This window comes from Petaurus breviceps, unplaced genomic scaffold (genome assembly GCF_028583685.1).
Source record: "Petaurus breviceps papuanus isolate PSGF00001 unplaced genomic scaffold, PetGlider_PUasm1.0 91133, whole genome shotgun sequence".
NCBI classification, from domain to species: domain Eukaryota; kingdom Metazoa; phylum Chordata; class Mammalia; order Diprotodontia; family Petauridae; genus Petaurus; species Petaurus breviceps.
This window is the reverse complement of record NW_027187419.1, coordinates 67,486,503-67,505,056: the sequence shown is the minus strand read 5'-3', so window position 1 is coordinate 67,505,056 and position 18,554 is coordinate 67,486,503. Positions and strand designations below refer to the sequence as shown.

Below are 18,554 nucleotides of genomic sequence, written 5' to 3'. Positions count from 1 at the left end.
CAGGCACAGTAACAATCTTAGAATACTGAACCCCCTTCAGTCTTACCCTAGACACATTCTTATGGGGACTTGAGTACTCCAAGGCTACTGTCTGTTCCTCGATTGGTCAAATCCACCTGCTGCTGCCAGCTCCTTTCCATTCTTCATTATTTTTAGTATTATCTAGGAGTTTTAGTCTGAGAACCAGGGACTGAGCTTCTTTCCCCTTTTTACTACCTGTTCCTTCTAATCAGCAGTCTTGTTCAGCAATTCTTGCAGTTCTATAGAAACTTAACTTTTTTATGGTAAGCTGGGTGAAAAGGGCTGACTAGAATAGAGCAACTATAAAGAAAGATTTCTAAAGTTTCAAAGTCACATAATTTCTAGAAAAATGGAAACTTAGGCCTAAGGCCTAAGATAGTCTCTGAGAAACCACACTTTTACCTGTCCCATACAGTGTTAGCCTCCAGTCAGGTGAGGACCTCATTCCTAGAGACTTCTGCTGTATTCCTGCTGAGCTTAACCAGTGTTTACAGAGCAATACTGCAATGTGTTGATAGTTAAAGGAGAAGATCCATGTACACATACACACTTTTAAGTTTAATCTGCATCATTAACACTTTCATTAGTCTAGACAATGAACAAAACCATAACTTAAGCCCTGATTTGTGATTTTTGAGAGGTAATTGCTCACAATGAAAATTAACAAGCCAGTTAGAGCTGGCTCCAGAATATTACTGGTTAGAAGACATAATTAGTTCAAAGTAAGGACATTTAATGAAATAACAAAGTAGAAAGATTTGGAATAGCTCATTTCCTTTATAAAGATTGGGAACACTCTCCAATGAAAATATTTACCATCAGTTGGGAAGCAAGCATTCATAGTGATCATGTGTGGAGGGGCCTTTTACAGTCTTTGTTGGACTCATGGTGTTGAGGTTTAAGGTTTAGGGGGTGCTCAAGACCCCAAAATATCAACATGCTGGGTCCTGCTGAATGAATTCGACTCGTCTTCTCTCAGCCAAAGAAAAGCAAAGTTCATTAAAAATTCGCCCTAATGGGTAGATTCTTAAGAAGTCTTGGTATCTGTGACACTTGTACTGGACAAGTGGGCCAGAATCATCTGACACAGAGTGAATTTGTGCTACATCATTCTCTGTCGTTCTCATGGAGGCAAAATGGATCTTATATACAGGAAGGCTGTGAGAGGAACCTAGGGGTAGTCTAGAGGAGGAGTTTAGGGAGGGTCTTTAGGAGGAGTCAAATGAGGTCAGACTCTGGTAATGAGAGTTTAAGGGTGGGCGGCTACCAGGAAATGAGAGGGACAGATTTGGGTATAGATATTTTGAGAGGATCAAGAATGGGAAGTTGCTGGACAAATGAGGGCTAGGCTAGTAACAAAGATTTGGGCCTAGCCACAGTGAAAGGCTTATGGCCTTAGTGCCTCACCAAATGAGAAGATTCAAGGAGAGTTCAAGAGGGTTCCCAGAGCCTGTACCTCATCAGTACAAGGCAATTGCATAGAATAAGAGTGTCCTACAGGAGAAAGTATGCTGGGTTTGTAGTTTGAGAACTTGACTTTTTGATGTTGACCTTGCAACTTACTGGCTATGTGACCCACAGGTAAATCACTTGGAGTCAGGAAGACCTGCATTCAAATCCAACTTCAGACACTTACTATCCATGTCACCTTAGGCAAGTCATTTAACTTCTATTTACTTCAGTTTTTTCAACCATAAAATGAGGATAAACCAGTAACTACCTTGCAGGATTGTAAATGACCAGAAGACTACAGATTGTGCAGGCCTGATATTGGGTATCACACACTTACCTGCTGGTGCTCTGCCCAAAGGGAATATAAATTTTAATCTTTGAAACTTTTTTTTATTTTTATTTTTTAATCTTAAAGACCAGCCTTAACCCCAAATCAGTTTGGTCTCAGATTACTTAGTGACTGTTTGGGCCCTGATTGGCCCAGAATGAATATAAATAACAATTGTTGTTGTTTTGGCCAGAAACCCTTAAGGGTCTTCCCCTCCTGGATCTATTTTTTTTTTTTTTAAAGAGGCCATTTTTAAAAAACCTTATTTTTATTAAGCCTTAAATGATGAGGTATGGGCTCTGGGAGCCCCACTTGAGCTCTCCTTGAGTCCTTGAAGTACAGGCTCTGGGAACCTCCCTTGGACTCTTGATTGAATCATCCCATTTGATGAGGCAGGTCTGATGCTAGACTTCCCACCCTTGAACTGTCTTAGCCCACCGTGGTCTGTAGCCTCCAGCACTTCCCACCCTTAATCACTTATTGACCTCATTAACTCCTCCTGAAGACCCTCCCCAGACTCCTCCTCTAGACCACCCCTAGATTCCTCCCACAACCTTCTGTATATAAGACCCCATCTCATGCCATGTGGAGAGCTCCATGGAAGAGTGAGAGCACCATAGAATGACCCAGCACAGACTTACTCTGTGTCTAATGCAAGCAAACTTTTAATAAATTTTACTTTTCTTTGGCTGAGAAGACTCAGTCAAATTCATTTGGCAGGACCCTGCGTGTTGGTATTTTTGGGTCTCCAGAGCAAACCTAACCCTCTTAGTGGGTGACCTTCTCATAATCACTGAATGGGAGCTGCCTCAGTCAAAGAGACCTGTTGAAGACCTTAACTTGAAAAGGTGAAGTCTCCCATTGCATCCTGGGCCATCTCCAGTTGTCCTGATCCATATTTGCCCATTTGACCCAGATGGCTCTGGAGGAGAAAGTGAGGCTGATGATGAAGAGGTTAAGGGTAGGGGTGCTTGAGACCCCAAAATACCAACACACTGGGTCCTGCTGAATGAATTCGACTGAAGTCTTTCTCAGCAAAAGAAAAGCAAAGTTTATTAAAAGTTTGCTTGTACTGGACACAGAGTAAGTCTGTGACAGAAAATTTTATGGTGCTCTCACACCACATGGTGTGAGATGGGGTCTTAAATACAGAAGGTTGTGGGAAGAATCTAGGGGTGGTCAAGAGGAGGAGTTTGGGGAGGGTCTTTAGAAGGAGTTAATGAGGTAAATGAGTGATTAAGGGTGGGAAGTTGCTGGAGACCACAGACAATGGTGGGCTAGATCAGTTCAAGGGTGCATTGATATTTTGATAGGCTCAAGGGTGGGAAGTAGATGGACAATGGAGGCCTAGGCTAATAACTGAGGTTTGGGGCCAGCCACAATGTACGCTTATGGCCTCATGCAAATGCCTCATCAAATGGGATGATTTAATCAGAGTTCAAGGGGAGTTCTCAGAGTCTACACCTCATCAGTGAGGTTGCCTAGCCCTCCCTCACTTAAATCCAGTTCACTTGCATGGCATGGCATCACCTCCCTGATGTCATGGTCCTCTTTGAGAATGAAAGATAAATAGTGAGGCTTTGAGAAGAGAAAGGATGGGGGATATGGGGAAATTTAGGTGATATAAAAACCAAAGACATTCATAAAAATCCATTATTTTTCAAAGTAAATAATTTGCAGTATAAATTTATTCTTCTGTTTTTGTGTACTTCTTAACAGATGGAATCCAATTTTAATTTCCTAATTGTGATATTTTAGCTGTGTTTTTGCATAATTGTGAGAAACAGCAAGAGGTCCCGTTTGGATGGATCATACAAAGGGAGTAAACTATTAAAGTTTAAAGACTTCTGGAAATTCCAGTAGACTAAGACTGGATAGATAGATATGGGCTAATTTGTGAAAGGATTTAAATGCCAAACAAAGGGTTTTATGTTTAATCTTGGATCAAAATTACTTCTTTAACCACCCATTTATTTTGTATTTATCTATACATATTTGTTTACCTATTGCCTCTCCCATTAGATTGTGAGTTCCCTTACAATTGGAACTGTTTTTGCTTTTCTTTGTACTCTTAGTACTTTTTTTTTTTAAAGCAATCGGGGTTAAGTAACTTGCTCAAGGTTACACTGCCAGTTATTTCTGGGTGTGGTGCTGAGTATCTGAGCCCAAGATTCGATCCAGGTCATCCCTTGATCCAGGTCATCCTGACACTGGAGCCAGTGCTCTTAGCTCTTACTCGCTGAGCCACCTGGCCACTCCTACTTTTAGTACTTTTTAGTACTCTTTGTACTTTTAGTGAGGAGAACATAGTAGGTATTTAATAATGCTTCTTTTTTTTTTTTTTAAGCAATTGGGGCTAAGTAACTTGCCCAAGGTTACACAGCCAGTTATTTCTGGGTGTGGTGCTAAGTATCTGAGCCTCGGATTCAATCCCAGGTCATCCTCATCCCGACTCACTGAGCCACCTGGCCGCCCCTAATAATGCTTCTTGATTTGACTTAATAGGAAATGTATTGAGGAGGAGAGTGACATGGTCAGACCAGCATTTTATTAAAATCATTTTGATGGATGAGTGATAGACTTGAGACAGAGATCTATTAGGAGACTATTGTAATAATCCAGTGGAGGGATGAAAATAATAGCTAATATTTACATAGCACTTTAAGGTTTACAAAGCACTTTACATAATTTATATGTAAACCCCAGTGAGAAAGGTGCAATTCTTATTCCCATTTTGTATATAAGGAAAGTGGTATGTTCTTCCTTCACTACTCCTACCAGTTTGACCTCATTGTTGTCCCCCTGAGAAACCTGGATTGTTTACCAGCTCCCTACCAGGAAACTGAATCATTTCCATTTCAATTGTTTTAGGAAGATTCTGAAGATCACCAGCCAGGATAAGATGCCAGACTCTGAGGTCCTTTCTCAAACTAAACTGCCTAGCATTCAAACTCTACTGCAGAGACCACAACTCTGATGGACTGGCCACGTTATTTGAGTGCCAAACATATCCTTGCCAAAAATACTATTTTTATGAGAATTCACACAGGGTTGGGTTGACAGGGATGAGGGGGTGGAAATATATTATATATCGGAAATAAACAATAAACACTTGATCATTTACTCTCTTGTAGTCAGAGTCCTATTTTCTCCTGGCATTGGCATGGAGTTCTTAAAGAACCTGTGACCTAGAAACCTAGGCCAATGGCTTCTGGTTCTGGTAGATCCTAACAAATTGAAAGTCAAGTACTAGGCTGGCAGCAAGTGACATGGCTGTTTCTTGAGGACCAGCCTAGCTGAATTTGGAAAAGCTCATGGCCAGATTGGTCACAGGATGATGAACTTTTTCACCACAACAACTGTCAAAGATTTTATTGAATCTTTGAGGGGTTGCTATTTAAGATGATAGACATTGGGCTGCCCCCATGCCTGGAACATTCTCCCTCCTTATGTCTGCTTCCTGGCTTCCCTGGCATCCTCCAAATCTCAACTAGAATTCCATTTTCTACAAGAGGCCTTTTCTAGACCTCCTTAATCTTAGTGCCTTCCTTCTGAGATTATCCTCTATTTATCCTGTATATATTTTGTTTGTACATAATTCTTCATATGTTGTATCTTTTTTTTTTGTCTTTTTGGAGGGGGGAAGGCAGGGCAATTGGGGTTAAGTGACTTGCTCAAGATCACACAACTAGTAATCGTTAAGTGTCGGAGGCTGAATTTGAACTCAGGTCCCCCTGACTCCAGGGCCAGTGCTGTATACACCTAGCTGCCCCTATATGTTGTGTCTTTCACTAGACTGAAGTTTTTGAGAGCAAGAACTGTAGTTTTTGTTTTAGTTTTTTGGCCTTTCTTCATATGCATAATGCTTAGCACAGCACTTAGCCTGTAACTGGTGCTTAACAAATGTTTGTTGACTGACTGACCTGAGGTGGTGTCCACATCAATGAGATAATAAATCTTTGAAGTACTTAAGTAGTGTTATTTAGTTATTTCATATAAATGAATCTTTCTAACTTAATTATAACAATCGCTGATATCTATACAGTGTTTTGAGGTGTGCAAAGAACTTTGTATATTATCTCATTTGATACAACAACTCTGGGAGATAGGTGTTTTTATTATCCCCATTTTACAGATTAGGAAACTGAGATTGAGAGAAGCTAAGTGATTTGTCACACAGCTAGTAAATGTCAGATATCTGACTTCATGCCTGGTGCTCTACCTAGCTGCCTATGTCTCATCTTCTGAAGATAGAAACTGCCTCATATAATTTTGTTATATCTACCACCCTCCTCATCCAAGGAGTTGCTAAGCTATAGTGCATACTTAGTCAATACTTGTTGACCTAGATAACTATTTGTTATCAAATATGTCTATGGATTTGTACTATGTACTTGTATATATAGCATGGATTATGTATCAAGTCTCAGTACAGATACAACTCATAGCTCATGAAAACAAAGATGAGTATTGAAATGACTAAAGTACAAAGGCGAGTTACACGACACAATTATCCTGATCCACAAGTGGATCAAATGGTGTAAGAAGAGAGACAGCAATAGTTGGGCTTGGAGGAAGGCACTGAAACAGGTAATTTAAGGGAATGGGGTGGAGAAAGATGGTGTTGGAAGTAAAATCCGGGCTAATCTGGAAGGGGATAGGGTGAATGGCATTGAGTGGTGGAGAACCAGGTGGCAATTAGCACAATGGGCATTTCCTAGTTTCCTCTTTCAATCAGGGGTAATGGGCAGCAGCTCCTGCCACAATCTTGAGATAAATGGAGGTGATGGGAATTTGAGGAGATGTGATTAGATGGAAGGTTTGGATGTGGTAGGAGGTGTGGAAGCACTGAAAACAAAGAAAAATAGCCCTAGACTTTGGATGCACTGCCCAGGGAGAGAGTGGGGTCATGGAGAGATTCGTTTGTTTCCCCTATAGCTTGTATCAGGGGTATGGAAACCCACTGGCCATGGGCAGGCCTGGCCTCCCCAACCAGAAGCATCCGGGGCCCTCAGCTTTCTTGGTGGGCCCCGGGCAGGTGCCGGCCAACCCTGGTGACTACTTGGACACTTACAAGAGGGCACAACTCAAGGCCATCCTGTCTCAGGTGAACCCCAACATGAGCCTGAGGCTGTGCAAAGCAAACACCAAAGATGTAGGAGTGCAGGTGAGCCTGCGGGTGGATAAGTTCATCCAGTGCTCCCTAGGGCCACAAACCCTGTACAGCAGCTCCCCCCATGAAGGCAGCAGCCCCTCTAGCTTCTCCACACGAGGCTTTTATTCTCCAGTGCTCGGTCGGGGGTTCCTGATTCGCTTTAGCAAACAAGAAGGCCAGGGGAAAGTAAAGGTGTCCTCAGAGGTGGTGGAATCCAGACCTCAGCAGCCTGTTGTGCCAGAGCCAGAAAGGACCAAGGAGGTGGAGGAACAGCCATCACAGCTGGAAGAGAAGTCCCAGGAGGAGCATGAATTGAGTGCTCCTCTGGAGCAGGAGACCCAGGATGGGGAGGCAGAGCATCAGGAGGAAGGAACCATTCTGCCCAGGAAGCCCACTTTCCAGGTGAGCCCCACCTTTGCTCATTTCTCCCCCTCCATTGTTCTTTGCCACTGAGTCCACCAGCTCCATCTCTGTGCAATTTCTAATGGTCTGTGAAAAACTGTGAGCAAATATCTTTCTTTTGTTTTAGGGAAAAGAGACGATAAGCATTTTTATATGATTTGGTCTGTATTCATGAATAGAAATCAGCTTTTCATCTAGTGACAAAAACTGAGTTTGCATCTTGCTTGGTTCCAGCACCCACTGTCTATGTGACAGGGTAACGGGCTGAGCTTACTCCTCTGGAAAAGCCCTTGGTGGTGGTGGCATAAAAAGGTTTGCTTATACTAGATAAGATGTTAAATTTTAGGGGATCTCTTAAGCTTCCTTTTTTCTATGCAGTCCCATGTCCACATTGTAAATGTAGTGGTGTGACTATCCTAGGCTTTTTTTTTTTCTCTTGGTAAATAGTATTTTATTTCTTCCAATTACATGTGAAGATAGTTTTCAACATTCATTTTTAATAAGATTTTGAGCTTCAATATTTTTTTCCTTCCCTCTCCTCCCCCTTTCCCAAGACAGCAAGCAATCTGATATAGGTTGTACATGTGCAGTCACGTGAACATATTTACACATCAGTCATGTGGAAGAAAAAAAACAGAACAAAAGGGAAAAGTCACAAAAAAACCCACAAAAAAGTGAAAATAGTATGCTTCAATTTGCAGTCAGACTCTAGTTTTTCTCTGGATGTGGATAGCATTTTCCATCATGAGTCTTTTGGAATTGTCTTAGATAATTGTTTGGCTGAGAAGAGCTAAGTCTGTCATAGTTGATTCTAGCACAATGTTGCTGTTGCTGTGTATAATGTTCTCCTGGTTTTGCTCACTTCACTTAGCATCAGTTCATATAAGTCTTTCCAGGTTTTTCTAAAATTTGCTTGCTCATTATTTCACTTCTTTTTTTTTTTGTCTCCCTCCCCCCAATAGTATTTTATTCTTTCCAATTACATTGTAAAAATAGTTTTCAACGTTTATTTTTTATAAGATTTTGGGTTCCAAATTTTTGAGTGACAAATTTTTTTTCTCCCTCCTGCCCCTCTCCCCTGCCCCAGATGGCAAACAATCTGATATAGGCTATATATGTGCGATAGTATAAACATATTTACACATCAGTCATGCTGTGGAAGAAGAATCAGAACAAAAGGGAAAGAGAGAAAGAAAGAGAAAGAAAAAACACAAAAAAGAAAATAGTGTGCTTTGATCTACATTCAGACTCCTTAGTTCTTTCTATGGAGGTGAATAGCATTTTCCATCATGAGTCTTTTGAGTTGTCTTAGATCATTGTATTGCTGAGGAGAACGAAGTCTATTTAAGTTGATCATCAAATGGTGTTGCTATTACTGTGTACAAAATTCTCTTGGTTCTGCTCACTGCACTTAGCATCAGTTCATATAAATCTTTCCATATCCTAGGCTTTTAAATACAGCAACTATAGCACAAGAGACAACCAGTTCTGCTAAGCCTTAAACCCAGTTAGTATTAGTGATGACCCACAGCATCTTACTGCATGGTTTGAATATCAGGACCCCAAGAGTGTTTACAATTGATAGTTATATTGGCATGGCAATCCCTCTATGAATAGGTACAGTAATTATAGGTTTCCGCAATAAACCAAAAGCATCCCTAGCCCATTTTCTCCCACAAGGAACACCTACTCCCCTAATCCCAATACTAATTATTATTGAAACAATTAGTCTATTTATTCAGCCATTAGCCCTAGCTTCAGAAGAGCCTCCTTTTAGTCTAGTGATGTTACTTATTTTGCAAATGACTAGCATCTGAGGTATAAATCCTCACATTGAAAATTTTCACAATCAGTGATGGAATACTATTGTGCTATAAGAAATGATGAGCAAGAAGTCTTCAAAAACAACTGGAAAGTCTTTCGTGAAATGATGCAAAGTGAAGTGACCAGAACTAAGAGAATATTGTATACAGTAACAGCAACATTGTAAGGATGATCAGCTGTGAAAGACTTGGCTACTCTGATCAAGACAGTAATCCAAGACAATTATAGAGAACCTATGATGAAAACTGCTATCCAACCCCAAAGAAAATCGATGAACTCTGAGTGCAGATTGAAGGATGCTGTAAAAAAAACAAACAAACAACCTTTATTATTCTTGGGTTTTTTTGTGTGTTTTGCAACATGGCTAATGTGGAATTATATTTTGCATGACTTCACATGTATAATAGCTTATATATTATAATATTGCTTGCTTTCCTCAAGGGGTGGGGTAGGAGTAGGGTGAGGGAGAGAATTTGGAATTCAAAATTAAACAAAAAGAATATTGAAAAAAATCTTTAATATGTAATTTGGAAATGTAAAATGAAATAGAAAAGAAAATTTAACAACCAGCTCCAGCCTGATAAGGTACTAGATTAAGACTCTAAAGGAGAAATGCAGTATCGAGAACAAATGGAAGTGGTAGCTTCATTTACTCTGTTCTGACCAGATCATATCTGGAGTTGTGTCCTATTATCACTGGTTCATTTTAGCAGAAATACTGACAAGGCAAAGCCTGTCCAAAGAAGGGCCACTAGAATGAGAATGATGAGAAACTTAGGATGGCTGAAGAAAATGAATGTTTATTTAGCCTTGAGCAGAAAATATTGGGAGAGAGGATAAGAACTAGCTTTAAATATATGAAGGATTGTCATATGGCAGAGGTATAAGACTTTTTTTCTCTTGGCCACAGGGGACACACCTGAGTCCAATGGATGGAAATTGCAGAGAGGCAGATTTTTGTTCTCTCTGTAAAGACAGACTTCTAACAATTGCAACTACTGTCCCAAACTGGAACAGTGGACTGACTTCTCAGTCACTGGAGATCTTCAAACAGAGGCTGAATGACTGTTAAGGGATTTTGTAGAAGGGATGATTTTTCTGTTCTGGGTTACATCAAATAGCTTTTGAGGTCCCTTCTGGCTCTGAAATTCTTTGATATTTAAAGATAATGTGTAACACTTAGAGAAATATAGAATGCCATAGTTAAGGAGGCACCTTTAGAGATCATTTAGCTCAACCTCACTCAGTTACAGATAAGGAAACTGAGGCCCAGATGGTAAAGTAACTTGCCATTTCTGCTTAGAGTTCTTAAAAGAATTGGGGCCATCTTTCCAAACCTCAGAGAATCCCACTGTTTAGGAGCAGTGGAACCTAATGTCAAAAGGTTGAAAGAACTTTTTTCCTTTTGGTTTATTTCTTAAGTTCCACAAGATTCTAAAGAAAACTGAGGAAATAGCTGTATCTTGAGGATAGTCATAAACTTTTTTTCCTTTCCTCATTGTAGTTTTTGGAACAGAAATATGGCTACTTTCACTGTAAAGACTGCAAGACCAGATGGGAGAGTGCTTATGTCTGGTGTATTTCTGGGAGTAATAAGGTAAGTGATAAGAAATAACTACAAGAAACATTTATCATCTAGCTCATAATGGGGAATTATTTCTTGGCCTATTGGCTTCAGGAGCTAGAGGGGAGAAATGCACACAAGGGTGGTATCTTGACTCTCTATCCACATAGAAATGCTCTAAGAGCCAGGGCCTACGTATTTTCTTGTGTTGCTGCTTTGAGTATTACTTGATATACTAAAGAAAGCTATATTGGAGGGGTTGGAGGGGCAGCGAGGTGGCACAGTGAATAGAGCACCAGCCCTGGAGTCAGGAGGACCTGAGTTCAAATCTTGCCTCAGACATTTAACACTTACTAACCGTATGACCTTGGGCAAGTCACTTAACCCCAATTGCCCTCCAAAAAGCAAAAAAAAAAAAGCTATATTGGGTCCAGGGGACAGGCTAGAAAGTCAGGCTGAACCAATGTGATAAAATTCAGCAGGAATAGTTGTAAAGTCTTATATTTAGATTAAAAAAAAAATCAACTTCACAAGTACAGGATCAGGGAGGCATGATCAGACTGTAATTTGTCCAAAAAGATCTGTGTGTTTGAAGGGATTGTAAACTCAACATTAGTCAGTAGTGTGAAGTAGCCACCAAAAGAAAAAGAAAGCAACAATGCAATGTTGAGCTGTGTGTATAGGCACAATCTCCAAAAATAATGAGCCTTTGCCTGAGAGGCAATGTGAACTAGGAGATAAAGAATCTACCTCAGAATGAGGTAGACTGAGTCCAAAGTCCATCTCTGACTGTGTGGACATAGGCAAGTCAATTAATTTCTCTCAGTAACTCTTGAAAGTCATCAGAAGAGCTGCTGACCAGCACCGGCGAAGGGAATTCATCTTGAGGAAATTTCTCTAGAAGAATTCCCTAAACGAATGAAACCACTGATCCTAGACTACAAAAAACAGCCCTCTGTGTTCTACCATGGCCAGAGTGCATGTGGAATACTATGTTCAGTTTTAAACTCCACAGTTTAGGAAGGAATTTGATAGACTGGAGAAGATGGAGATAAGGACAACCAGGATGGCGAAGGGTCTCAAGTCTGTTCCATGTGATCTATTGAAGGAATCAAGGACCCCAGCCTAGAGATAATTTGGGGGAAATGCACCATCTTAGGCTTGTCATGTGGAAGAGAAATTATTAGACTTGTTCTCTTTGTGGAAATTGGAAAGAGGAAAAATGAGGCTTGATATCAGGAAAAACTTCTTAACAATCAGAACTGTCCAAAAGTAGAATAATTGGTTTCAGGTCTGGTAGTTTTCCTTTTCATTGGAGGTATTTGCACAAATAGTCATCTATCCTTTATCACATGGATGTCAATTACAATGACTCAACCTTTTTTTGAATTTAGCACCTGGGAACCAAGGTGAGTTAGTCCATGCTTTTCTGTTTGACAAAAACATAAAAGCCAACTTTAAAAAGTCTTAATACAAAATGTAAATAGGACCATGGTTTATGAATTTGCTGCTTATTCTTCCTTCTTATGTAGTGTTGGCCATTAGTTATATAAGTATGTATAGTCACACATATATACATACATATACAGCACACACACATAGAAATGTATGTATAGAATATGCATATGTATACATACATGTGCACACACATATACATACCATGTCTGTGCCAGTGGCTAGTCTCATGCTCAATTTCATTAGCCTAACTTTATATTTTGCCTTTTCTGCTCCTGGTACCATAGAAAGAGCATGGTCCCTGGGGTCAAAGGATCTGGATTCAAATCCTCTGAAGCTTCTTCCCTGTGACTTGGACAAATCACTAAATCTCACTGAGCCTTAGTTTCCTCATCTATGAAATGAGGGGTTGGGCTCTATGGGCTCTATGTTCTCTGAGAGCTCTTCCAGCTCTGGAGCTATGATCTGTAATGGGATGGACTTTTTTTTGTTCTTATGTCTTGAACCACTTTTTTAGGGAGTCTAAGAATTTATACTGTTAGGCCACCAGATGGGGCAATGAGAATGAAGTGGTATTACATCCAAAAGCTTGCTTTTCTGGAGGAAGGAAAAAGGAAGAAGGCAAAGGGATTGGTTTTAGGCTTGAGCAGACTACTAGCAGTCTAAACCTGACCTTGAGATCTAGGTGCACATTACATGAACACACTGAATTAAAATTTGCCTTCATTTTTGCTCTTTGTAGATAAGAATTGGGTCAATTTTACCTGGATTAAGAATGGAGGAATCGAGATAAGTAAACTTGTATACATGTCAAATCTCTCTTTAGGTTTATTTCAAACAACTCTGTCGCAAGTGCCAAAAGAGCTTTAACCCTTATCGAGTAGAAGGGATCCAGTGCCAGGTAAGCCAGAATTTTGTTTAACAATGATCAGAAAAAGTTAAGATGTAATCATAAATTCGTAGGACTAGAATTAAAGCTGCCTCTTCGAATGTGCAAAATAATCTGTCCAAACCATTCCAGAGGAAGGTGTTTAAAATAAAAAAAAAATACTTTTCATTAGAGAAAACGATTTTATTATATATATATATATGTATATATAAAAGTTTGGTCACTTCTCAGAAGACTTCTCAACTGAATTCTTTCATTCTATATCACCTCTATTTCTCTTCTCTACCAGGTTGATCTAGCACTAAGTTGTTGGTAAATCACTGAAATTAACCAAAAAACATTTATCAGGTGCCTTCTACGTGCAAGGCACTGTGCTTCACATACTGGACTGTCATTGTTTTCAGATTAAGTTCCAATTTCATTAAATCTTGTTGGACATAGGTTTGTTTTCTCATCCTTTCTGTGACTTTCCTTTAAATGCTTCTCCAAGTTGTCTACTTTTTTTTTTTTTAACATGTGAAGCCCAGAACTAATTATAGCCCCAATACTTCTATGGGTCTCTTTGGTATTAAGTGAAATAGGAATCCTGAAATCTTGTTCTTGTGTTCTCTGTTTTTGTATAATCACAATATCATGGCAGCTAGGAGTGGTGGATAGAATACTGGGTCTGGAATCAGGACTATCTGCGTTGAAATTTGTTAAAACACTTACCAGCTGGGTGACCATGGGCAAGTCACTTGATCTCTGTCTCAATTTCCTCACCTGTAAAATGGAGATAATAAATAACACCTACATCCCAGGGTTGTTATGAAGATTAAATGAAATAGTATTTGTAAAGTACTTTGAAAGCCTTAAAACACTATCTGAATACTAGTTATTATTAATATTTTTTTTAAAAAGCAAAACTAGGTAATTAGAGGTCTTTAGAAAACTTAAGGTCAAATTTCCCCCTCTTCAAAGTCTGTTTCCTCTTGATACTGTCTCCCACAGAAAAACTTTCCTACAAAAAGTATGAGCTTGGAATAAACACAAGTTTTGGTTTAATTTGATCTATAACTCCTTATGGAAATAAAAGCAAGATGGTGATTGGATGTGGGAGATATTCTAATGATGGTGTTTTGGAATCATTTTAGTTGTTTCAGTTTTGCCCCTAAACTGGAGGTGTTCTTTTTCCTTAAAGACTTGCTCAAAGTCTCATTGCTCCTGTCCTCAGAAGAAAAGACACATTGACCTAAAGAGGCCTCACCGACAGGAACTTTGTGGCCGCTGCAAAGACAAGAGACTCTCCTGTGATAATATTTACAGCTTTAAGTACATTGTCTGAAGAGCATTGCTGATGGGGTCCTGGGGCTCCTTTTGTGGCATTTTGTCTGTTCTTTTGTCACTTGGTTTTGACCTGGCATTGGAAACTGGATTAGGCTTTTGTACTTTTTGCAAAATTTGTAGCATGAAAATTGAATAGTATAAATAGAATAAAATAAAACCGACTCATGTAAAATTCATGGCAAAAGCATGTTCAGTGTGGTGATTGAGGGGCACAGAGACAACAAAGTAGAGGGCTATGGGTAATATTATTTTATATTCATGATAGTATTGAGAGCTACATTGGTTGGGTGGGGACAGGCTATTCATAGTCTTTGTACCCCACTAAGGCAAGAAACAAATCTCTTCTGTCCTGTTAGTGGAAGGCTGACTAATATAAGGCCAAAGTTTTAAGGCTGAATTGTGGCAAGAGCAGGTAGGAAAATACCTGTTAGAAAATGGATAATGAATCTCTGGTTACAGCCGAGTAAACCACAGTAAATTTTAGCCACTCACCTCATGGTCAGTTAAAACAGATTTAGAATAGAAGAGTCTCTACACATAAACAGGCTGAAATAGAAAAATGAATATGTAGGCTATCTTTTAGTGTAATATACGTGTACCATTCTAGTTTCTGCAAGTTGATATTGTACTTACCCCTTTCAAGGGAGGCCTTTGGTTCTTCCGGTTGGGTAAAAGCACAGATACGTTAGTTCTAAACTTGTCACCAGGGCTACTTACTTCTAAGCAGCAGATTGCACTTAGAGAGGTGAATGTCCCTTTGATTCTTAACATATATCAACTGTTCTATAGAATAATATTGGCCTCTGTTTTCACACTCTCGTATCAATTAGTACGACTAAATTTTAAGCTGATGTTCAGTGTCTCTTGAAGCTTTTGAATCCTCTATCTGAGGTTTCTTTTCTGTAGGGTTTAGCTTAGGATAGGCACAATTAACTAGCCATTTTAATGGGGTAATTTACCACTCCCTTGAGGGGCTGAAGAAATTTAAGAGAGGTCCATAGTGGCTCATGAGTAGCCAATGGCTGTTGCTTGATAAGACCCTATTGGTGATTGTTTTTAGTTTTTCTTCAGTTTTCTTTAGTTTTTCTAGTTTTTCTTCAGCTGTGAGACTGAAGGATAGCATGACATCAAGGTTGACTCACACAATCAATACATTTAACATTTAAGATTTCAGATTGAGTACTAATTAGGCTTCTTAGTAAGTGGACTTCAGGTTGATATTTCCCCAAGTAGAAACTTAACAAAGTTTTATGACTTTGGGTAGGGAAGAAGTAGTTGGAACACAAATCCTGTTAATGATTTATCCTAAAAACTATCTCGGTGGAGAAAAAACCCAAATATTCATTTTTTTTCTTTTTTCTATCTTTCTCTCTTCCCCACTCCTCAATTATGTTTTATCTCTGATCAAGTCTGCCAAGGTAGTTTTCCTATTGAAATGTATAAGGAACTCTGAATTCTCTGCTCTTAATTTGCTTGTGGAGACTGCCTTTAAGGGTGCCTGATTAAAGAAAATATCTCAGTGGATGGATCCTTGAACTTCTTAAAGTTTGCCTTATCTTGCTGGAGGTAAGAAATTGAACAAAAAGAGGCAGTAGAATCCAATGCTCCACAAATACAACACCCATCCTTTGAAGGCGGATGAGATTTTTTGCTGACTTCAACCTTACCTGTTAGCTTCAGTAGTGACATACATTTCCTCTATTCTAAGGGCTACTCTAAGCTCTCCTTGGGCCTCTGCCCTTTCGTCTTTTTGCTAGAGTTAAACTATTCTTAGTGCCTTTAATTATCATCTATGCTCATGATTTCTACATCTACCATTCTAAGCTTTGAACTCAATTAGAAACAGCACCGCTGACCATAAAGAACCCTAGCTTCTAGAGGCTAAGGTCTTGGGTTTAAGAGGCAGCTGAGTAGCATAATGGCTAGAGCCTTCAGCCTGGAGCTAGGGAAACCTCAGTTCAAATACCATCTCATTTATTAGCTTTGTGACCCTAGGCAAGTCACTTAACCTGTTTGCTTCAGCTTCCTTAACTATAAAATGGGGATGATAATAATAGTACCCATCTCCAAGGCTTGTTGTGAGGATTAATGAGATATCTGAAAAGGGCTTAACACAGCCTGGCACACAGTAGGTGCTTAACAAATGCTTTTTAAAATTTTTGCCTGTCTGTCTCACTACCTGGAAAGGGACTTTAGTGATCTCTTAGTACATTTCATTTCCCATGAACTGCACTCCTTTGGATGTGCCTTTCTCCTCCTCCCCTGCCTCCTCCTCTAGCTTCCTTTTGTGTTGTCTTAACCCCATTAGACTGTAAGCTCCTCGAGTGCACTCACTGTCATTCTTTTTCATATTTGTATCCCCAGCACTTAGCATAGTGTCTAGCACATAACAGCCATTTCACAAATGTACACTGGCTGACTCTTCCCTCATTTTCTTTTCCCCACCCTCAATTGGACAGATTTTGTATACTCCTCTGAAGCCGTGTTCATTATCACCTTTGTTACTCCTGCTCATATCATTCCCATTGCAATCCATCTTTCAAAGCCCATCTCACATCTCATTCTTTTATGAAATCACACCCGCCTACACCAGCCCTCACTGGTTTTTCTTCCTTGAAGGACTCCTATAGCAATGATAATATATGTTATAATTTAGCACTTTAATGCTGCCTTACTGTTGTTGTTACTGTTATCTGTCCTCCAAGATAGAGTAAGGAAGCCTTGCAATCCTGGTTTTGGAAGTTACCACAGAGATACTTTAGTCTAACTGAAAAGTCAAAAGCTTTAACTTTTTTTCTAGTGTTTGCTACTTTCCTTTAGAGTCCTCTTAGACTGAGGTAGAGTATTCTAGAGGAAGGCCCCTCCTTCTATGCTGGTTTGCTGAGGGAAAGTGAGTGATGTGTCCTGGGGGCATCTGATCGTCCCATTTCTCTTCCTGTTCTTAATACATAAAGCCCACTCATTAAGATGCCTCAGGGGAATGATCTTAAAGTAGCATAAGTACTATTCCACAGGGAAAAGGGGTATTTTTTTTTTCCTTTACCACTACTACAGCTAAAAGATCCTGAGGAAAAACTTCATAACTCTGAAGGCGCAAGAAATTGGTATTATTATCCCCCAACTCTCTCCACCCAGCTCTGGGGAACCTGATTCCTGTTAATTAAACTAGCAGATTGGTTTATAAACCAGAATGATGATTAATCAATTTGCCAGATAGATTTTTCATATTTCAAACTCAAAGGTCTATGTAAGGGAACACATGTATTCCTGCCCTAGTAGGCTATCCTTACATTCTATGCATCAGACCCCCAAATAACCAGGTGGCTGCTTAGCCTAGAATCAGAGCTGAATGTATCAAGGTTCTTAAGGGATTATCCCATTAAGGAAAGGTAGCTTGGTCAACTTCCATTCTAGGGAGATTTTATTTATAGGAGTGATGGGGGTGTGTTTGCTATATGTGATCTCAGAGCTGGAAGATGAAGAAGCTGAGTGATGATCTTATCCAACTCCAGGTGAGGACAGCAAGACCCAGAGAAAGAACATGCCTTGTTTGGAGTCACAGATCTCTTTAGTGGCAAAGTCAGAAGCACAACTTGGGTCTTTGGACTCTTAGGCTGGTGATTCCCAGGGCACCCTCCTTTTAGGATAGTACCAGGTACTTTGTACCTCTCAAAGTAGTTAGCAGAGTACGGAGCACATTAGCAGACCCTCAAATAATTGTGTGTGTAGGCTTGGAATTGGGGAGGATTTGTAGGGCCCTTGATGCCACCGTTCCTACTATCTTAGGATAAGCTCTCTGAGTGGGCATTGCCAACCTAGAGGACCCTCCCCCTCACTGCCTTTAACTGTAAGGTTATAGTCTCTTTTTGTCTCTTTAAAGAAGCCTAGAATTTCTGCTGTTTACAATTTGGAATAGCTGGAATGCTATCAGCTGCATATTCTTATCTGTCATATATAGATGGGGATGCCCTTTTTTTCTGTCTTCCACAGTTAAAAGTTTAAACTACAAGATGTGATTCCTGGCTGTAAGAGGATATGGCAAAAAAAGTCAATATTTGGCTATTCTCTTCTATTCTGGGCAGAAAAAAAATGGATGGATTCTACAAGTAATTGTATTTTATGACTTTTAGGAAGCCCG

General features: G+C 39.7%; 1 protein-coding gene across 1 annotated transcript; it reads left to right on the top strand.

Moving 5' to 3' along the window:
• Window positions 1-839: 839 nt before the first annotated feature.
• Window positions 840-18,542, top strand: ZAR1L (zygote arrest 1 like). Its single transcript, XM_069080518.1, has 5 exons — window positions 840-854; window positions 6,696-7,358; window positions 10,687-10,779; window positions 13,028-13,102; window positions 14,271-18,542. Exons 2-5 carry the CDS (start codon window positions 6,711-6,713, stop codon window positions 14,412-14,414), a joined length of 960 nt encoding a protein of 319 aa, XP_068936619.1. The 5' UTR covers window positions 840-854; window positions 6,696-6,710; the 3' UTR covers window positions 14,415-18,542.
• The last annotated feature ends 12 nt before the right edge of the window (window positions 18,543-18,554 follow it).

Coding starts and splice junctions, on each gene's coding strand:
- ZAR1L (XM_069080518.1), top strand. CDS start 6,711: ATGGAGAGATTCGTTTGTTTCCCCTATAGCTTGTATCAGGGGTATGGA. Junction 10,780..13,027: donor GTATTTCTGGGAGTAATAAG/GTAAGTGATAAG, acceptor ATCTCTCTTTAG/GTTTATTTCAAACAACTCTG. Junction 13,103..14,270: donor TAGAAGGGATCCAGTGCCAG/GTAAGCCAGAAT, acceptor TTTTCCTTAAAG/ACTTGCTCAAAGTCTCATTG.